The sequence below is a fragment of the Apis mellifera genome, linkage group LG8 (genome assembly GCF_003254395.2).
Source record: "Apis mellifera strain DH4 linkage group LG8, Amel_HAv3.1, whole genome shotgun sequence".
NCBI lineage: Eukaryota > Metazoa > Arthropoda > Insecta > Hymenoptera > Apidae > Apis > Apis mellifera.
In genome coordinates, this window is record NC_037645.1 from 12,175,402 (window position 1) to 12,182,951 (window position 7,550).

The window sequence follows — 7,550 nt, forward strand, 5'->3', positions numbered from 1 at the left end:
CATTTAGGCAGCATTAATATCTATTATAATTATATTATAGTTATATTATTATTATTAATTATTATTAATTAATATTATTGATGCAGTTTTTATTTTTATCGCGAAAAATATCGTAATATATGTTATTTGTAATTATTTTTTAATAATCGAGTCAATGATGGATAATTTTGGTATCGTTCCGAACAGTATAAGAGTATAGAATTTTCGAAAGGCTAAAACTATTTTTGTTGATCAAAATGTTTAAAAAAATTATTTTTTAAAAATATATTAATTAACATAAAATTAATTGAATATAAAATAAATTTAAAACTTCTGAGAAAATCGATATTACTTTTCAAAGAAGTTTATGAAAATGTCAAAGTGAATCGAAACGATTGAATAAATGTTTAAGAAAAAACTTGTCCTTATATCAAATTGAAAAAAAAAAATATTATTTTTAAAAAAAAAGTTTTATTTATGTTTTGTTCAAATTTCTTAGCAATTACTTTTTTTCTGATTTTTTTTTTTTTAATAATCATTGTATAGGCAATTTCTTTGTTTTCAACCAAATAACCTCATCTGTCGGAACGAACCAGAAATCAATGATTGAAATTTATCAATTGGGTACTTAGGGCCGATCGTAGATCAAGAACTTTTTCGTTTCGTACTATTCCATTTTAAGTGCATCGAAAAATCTATGAATATTTCAAATCATTCTTTTATAATAGGCATGAATATATATAAAATACAGTAAAAATAATTTTTTAAAATCTGTATGCATGTTAATATTTTTCTAATTTTTCAAAGAACTACTTTAATTCCATTTATATTTTTAAATAGAAAAACTTTTCTAGCACATTTTTCGATGCATATGAAATTGAATTTTCGAAAATCATATAATGAAATTAAAAAAGAGAAATAGAAAAAGCAGCAATGTTTTTTATATGTGCATTTTTTATAACATATGCATTTCTTATGCATTAGAAAAAAATTTTTATTAACGAAACCTCTTTTTGCACGATTTAAGCAAAAAAAGTGAAATTAATAATATAAAAATGAAAAATTTGTATAAAAAAAATTATTTTTCTTAAATGAAATACAAAAAATCATTATTCATTAATATTTGCAATTAAATCAAAACGTATAGAATAAGTAATGTGCTTCTGCTTGTTTCTTCGAGATGTCAATCATTTTTTGATTAAATAAATGTTTTTAAAAATATAATTATTTGAAACAAAAAACAAAAGGAGGTTAATAACAATCGTATATATTATGCATTTGTATATACATAGAAAATAATTTTTTTGTTATACAATCCAAATCGAGTGATAACACTATATGTCGGTATATATATAATTTGGCAATCACTCGTTATTAAATAAGAGAAAAATATTCAAATAGTTATATACTTATAAATATGAAATAAAAACAGAATTATGGACGATACTAATTTTGGATTGTATGGAAAAAGAATTACTGTGTAATATACATATATAGAGTATTATAAAGTATGAGGCATTTAGTAAACAAATTTATATCAAAAATAATTTTTTTAATTATTCTACATAATCTATTTTTTTTTCTATAAATTTATTTAATTCTTTAATCATATTCAAAAACTGAGTGTATGCGTCAAGAATTTATATAAATATAAATTTTTTTATATCAAAGTACTTAATATAATGCATACTGCCAATTTTCATATTAAAAAAAAAACTAGATAATTTTATAATAATGAACATTTAGAAATATAAATTACTTTTAATATAAAAATATTGTTTTCTAGATGCAACATACTTTATTATACATTCTATATACTTATAAGGATTATTCTATTTTTTGATATGGCAAAGTGATTGTATCTGGACGAAACCGGCCTGTTTTTTACATTAACAGCTTTCTAGTGATTTTTTAAGCGGGCTTTCAAATTCACAATTGAACTGCCATCTCATACTATCGTGGATCATTTTCTCCACGTAAAAGTTATAATAAATTTGAAGACCTTTTGAATAAATTTAATAAACTTTATATATATATTTTCGACGGATTTACTTAATGACAAATAAATTATAATTTCATACGTAAAAAGGATTTATGTAATGAATTATGTTTATCGAATAGAAAATATAAACGTCGACGAAGCATTAGTAAAGTAAAACTTATTTTACATGAAAATACATATATATGTATTTTTTTTAAAAAAATACATATAAATGTACCCGTTTTGGGTTTAAAAATATAGATGAAAGCATTGAACCCGAGGATTATTTATGAAGTATATAAAATTTAAATCCGAAACGCTAAAAAGTCGACAACCATTTCCTCAAATGTATTTCTTTTCGATGGAAATTTGGATGATTGTAAAAAATATATTTTAATTGTGCAAAATTATTATTCGCATGATAATAATTATTTTTATCATAAATAATAAATAATGTAAAAAAATTCAAACTATATAATTCTATTGAAATAATATAATATACTCATAATAAACATTTTTAAGTTTTTTTATTTTTAATATTTAAGATGAAAAGTTTTCATACTTCACTCACATTCAATACTTTCTTATTATATAAAAGATTAAGCAATATGTTTAAAATTTTGAATTTAAATATTTTAAAAAATGATTACATTATTTTTATTTTAAACAATATTAAATTATTAAAACAATATTTTTTTTAATTTATTTATAATAAAGTATCTAAAATGATACAAATTTATAAAAATTCAAAATTTAATAACATATTTTTTATAAACCATCCAAAATTTCTCTGAAGGAAAGACAAGCCTAGATCATCTAATGTAATTTGTGAATCGCTGTGAATTTATGTAAATAAGCGCAGAAAATAATTTTCAACATGGTGCGTTTTATTTAAGCAATTAATACTAATAAAATTAATAACTTCGAAATTATAAGTATCATCACTGTTCAATACTATAAATTCCAATGGAATTGGAACAGATAAGTATAGAAAATTAAGTAAAAAAAATAAAAAAAAAAAGGAAAGCGTTAAGTGCGTAGGATTTGACCAGCAAAATAATAAACCTTTTTGATACATTTTATATAGATATAAATCAAATATTAATACTTAAATATGTTAAAACAAAAGCATAATAAATGCTGAAAATTAAGATTAATGGATAAATTGTTGTGGTTAATAATTTTCAATTAGTTATTTTATTAATTTTAATATTTTTTAATAGCCTTTTAATATTAGTGTAATATTAATTAATATATTATAATTTAAAACATTCACTACTTAGTAAAGTATTTGTTATTTTTATTTAAAATATTTTTTTAAAATAACAAATATATAAGGAAAATTAAAGAAAATTTCATTATCTTTTATAAATAATAACTTTTATTTTTTAAAGTACTTATGCAATTTTAAAAATTCATCATAATAGTTAACTTTAATTTTTTGTGCAATAAAAAAAAATTGCAGAAATTGATACATTCATTATATAAAATTAACAATATGATAAAATATTTGTTTTATTTTAACATAATTTTATCAAACTTTTAACATGATTGTAAAATGAAAAAAATGTTTAAATTTCATATTTAGATATAAATATTTTATAACATATTAAGATATTAACAAAAATTAATATTTCTCTTTAAATATTTTAAAATATTTGTACTGTACAGATAAAATAAGAAATGATTTATGATGCTTAATGATTTTATATTATTATTTAATATACTAATTGATATTTAAATTTATATAAAATTTTTGAAAACATTTTGAATTATATATTTTAATTTAATATTTTTAAATTTACCTTTCATCTATTGCAAATATAAAAAATTAAAAACAGGATATTATTTATAAATCTTTTTTATAAAAATTATAAAAAAAATGTTTTTTATTTTTTTATAATTATTTTAATTTAAAAAAAGATATATACAAGACTTAATCATATATTATTTTTAATATAATAAAAAATTATCTTAAAGTTAAACAATTTTTATATTGTCATAAGTTAAATTAATTTTAAAAATAAAGATTAAGAGATATCACTAGTTAGTTAATGATATCAATATTTTTTTTTAATATTTAAGATGAATCTTCCTCTATTTCTTTTAGTTGTTGTACCAATCTTGGAGTTGCTAAATCTAAAGGTGTTTTCTTTTGTTTATTCTTCAATGTTGTACTAGCACCATTCTGTACTAATAATTTTGCTTCATCAACACGATTTTCTTCACATGCCAAATGTAATGCACTATTTCCATCAGCATCTTTGCTATCTAAAAATAATTTTAAAATGTTTTCTAATCAAAATATTAAATTTTGTAATTAATTTTATAATTTTGTAATTATATAATTTGTTTTTATTCTGAATTTAAAAAAAATAATTTATTTAAAAGTAAAATATGTAGATTTAAAAAATATTTAATATTTACATAAATATTTAATTTTTAAAAATTATTAGCAAAAATAAAATTTAATAAAATAACTACCAATGTCTAAATTTCGTCCATATTCTATGAGAAGTTTTACAATAGCAATGTTGCCTTTGGATGCAGCTCTATGTAATGGTGTAGCTCCACGATTATCAGTAATATTAACATTGGCATCTTTTTCTAGTAATGCAGCACAAATAGATTTCCAATTTTTTGATGCTGCATATTGCAATGCTGAATGACCTTCTTGTGTTTTGGCATTAACATATGCACCTTCAATTAATAAAGTATTAACAACTTTTTCGCGACCAGCTGATGCTGCCAAAATTAATGGTGTCATATCTGTCTAAAAACAACAAAATTTAAATATTTAATTAATTTAATTACATAAAAATGAATGTGAAATATTTTTTAAAATTTATATATTTACATTTTGTTTAATTTATAAATTTTAAAATTTATGTAGAAATTATAAAAATAACAAATAATTTTTATATTAATTTATAATAACTTATTATATAAATAATATATATATTATATATATATTAATAATACTGAATAGAATTGAATATAATCAAAAATGGAAGACAATTCTGAAAATTAATATTTACAGAATTATGTGATAAATTATATATTAATAGATTATATTTACATCATCAGTAGGATCTACTGGTACATCAAGAGATAATAAATATCTCACTAAATCATCATGTCCTCCTAATGCTGCCCAATGTATTAACATTCGACCATTCTAAAAAAATAAATTTCATTAATAACATAACCTTAAAAAAATATTTCATATAAAATATTACTTACATTATCCTTAGCTATTTTTAACTTTTCGTTTTCATTTAATAAATTCTTGACATCTGTAGTTTTACCACGATAAGCCATGTCATAAATTGATTGTTCAGACATTTTTTATATTTTATATTCAATTAGTTTTGTATATAGCAATACAATATTTATGTTTGAAGTAAGTATCACATCGAAAGTCAATTTATAATTTAAATCGAAAGAAAAATATGATAAAAAATATGCATAACTTATTCAAAATATAAGTTTTTTTTTGTTATTAATATATTTATTAAAATAATGCGAAAAAAATATTATTTCTATATATCTAAAATTATATATACATTTTTAAAATTTATATATATATATATTTGTTTTTAATATTATGATTTTTTATTTGTAACGCATTGATTTGTAACGTAAAAATATATATTTCATTTTTAAAAATATAGAGAGTATTGACAAATTATAAATAATAATATATAAATATCATATATAACAAATGTTTAAAGATTATATTGTTAATTATATTGTTAAAAAATTAAAATTATTATATATTTATAATTTTTTATTTAAAATCAAATATTTTTAATACTATTTTAAAGAAATCATTTTCATGTATCATGAATTGATCAAAATATCGTCGCTTTAAAACGAACCATAAAAAGTAAACAAAAATTGAAGATTTTCATGTGATTTATATAAAAATTTGCAATAGAATATTTTGTGTGTTATTCAAAGTATTTTGTTTATTTTATAATATGGCAAAACATCATCCAGATTTAATTTTCTGTAGAAAACAACCGGGAGTTGGTAAGATTTACATTTATATTAGGTTAGATTATAATTTTTAATTTTAGGTTATAGTTATGTGATATTAATCAATTTATTAATAATTATATAAATAATAAGTTTTTTTTTATGATTTTTTATAAATTTTGCATGTAGATAAAAAATATTATTAAACTCATTTATCTGAAACTGCAAATATAACAAAATTTTTGAAGATCCACTTGTTAAATTTAAGTTTAATAATATTTCTATTAACATTAAATATTTTTTTTTTTATTTTGCATAGTTAAAGAGTTATAGTGAAGAATATATACCACGAAAATCTACTACAAAGAGGATATGAAGAAAATTTACCAGCTGCAAATTCATATTTTCACTGATCTTCTCAAGTATTTGTAATTATATTATTATATAAAAATATGTTTCGTTTGTAGACAGAAAGAGAGAGAGAGAGAGAGAGAGAGAGAGAGAGAGAGAGAGAGAGAGAGAGAGAGAGAGCAATTCTATAAATATTTAATAAAAGAATTTTTGAAATAAGAAACGTATCCTTTTGATATCTTTTAACACCTCCTAGAAGTTTCCTTTACTATAATTATACTTATTATTATTCTTTACTATAACTCTAACTATGGAAAAAGTTCCAAATAAATATTATTAAATTTAATAATTCAAATAATAAAAATAGTATATTGTTTTGATTAATATAAAAAATTAAGAAGAAATATTATAAGTTAGGCAGTATTTTTCTTTTTTAAAAATTTTTCATATTCTAAATAATTAATCTCTGTAAACTATTTAATTAAAAATAATAAAATATTCTATATTTTATTTTTATAAAAAAGAGATTAGAGATTAAAATTAAAAAAACTTTTTGATGTTTCTAAAGTTTATTTTATTTTTTTATTGAATTTTATATTATATTTTATGTTGCATCATTAAATAATGATAAATAAAAAATAAATTTTTGATATTACATTTATAAGGAAATGTATAATATAATTGATAATAAAATTGACTTTTTATTTTTAGCAATAGGAAGATTATGTGAAAAATGTGATGGTAAATGTGTAATTTGTGATTCCTATGTAAGACCATGTACTCTGGTTAGAATTTGTGATGAATGCAATTATGGATCTTATCAAGGCCGATGTGTTATTTGTGGTGGACCTGGTGTTTCTGATGCTTATTATTGCAAAGAATGCACAATTCAAGAAAAAGATGTAACATAATTTGTATTACTAATTATATTATTACTAATTATAACAATTTATAAAAAGAATGTTTTTTTCTTTAATTTTTATTATATCAAATTGTTAATTTTTTATGCATATTAATAATAAACGTAAATAATAATAATAAATATAATAAAAATTCACTAAATTTGATTTCTTATAGAGAGATGGCTGTCCAAAAATTGTAAATCTCGGAAGTTCAAAGACTGATCTATTTTATGAGAGGAAAAAGTATGGATTCAAGAGAAGATAAAGATGATTGATGAAAATTTCTAATCTGTACAAAATATTTCTTATGGTTCAAATAAATAATTTTCTTGTAATTATGATCATTTTTTTATTAA

The 7,550-nt window shown here is 19.1% G+C and overlaps 2 protein-coding genes across 2 annotated transcripts; one reads left to right on the forward strand and one right to left on the reverse strand.

Moving 5' to 3' along the window:
* Positions 1-4,037: 4,037 nt before the first annotated feature.
* On the reverse strand, positions 4,038-5,513 carry LOC551954 (26S proteasome non-ATPase regulatory subunit 10). Its single transcript, XM_624336.5, has 4 exons — positions 5,204-5,513; positions 5,040-5,138; positions 4,445-4,733; positions 4,038-4,231 (listed from the first exon to the last, which is right to left on the reverse strand). The coding sequence occupies exons 1-4, from the start codon at positions 5,303-5,305 to the stop codon at positions 4,041-4,043; spliced, it is 681 nt and encodes a 226-aa protein (XP_624339.2). The 5' UTR covers positions 5,306-5,513; the 3' UTR covers positions 4,038-4,040.
* A 320-nt stretch (positions 5,514-5,833) lies between these two features.
* LOC724320 (PHD finger-like domain-containing protein 5A) lies at positions 5,834-7,532 on the forward strand. The gene is made up of 3 exons (XM_026442266.1): positions 5,834-5,995; positions 7,004-7,194; positions 7,370-7,532. The coding sequence occupies exons 1-3, from the start codon at positions 5,944-5,946 to the stop codon at positions 7,457-7,459; spliced, it is 333 nt and encodes a 110-aa protein (XP_026298051.1). The 5' UTR covers positions 5,834-5,943; the 3' UTR covers positions 7,460-7,532.
* The last annotated feature ends 18 nt before the right edge of the window (positions 7,533-7,550 follow it).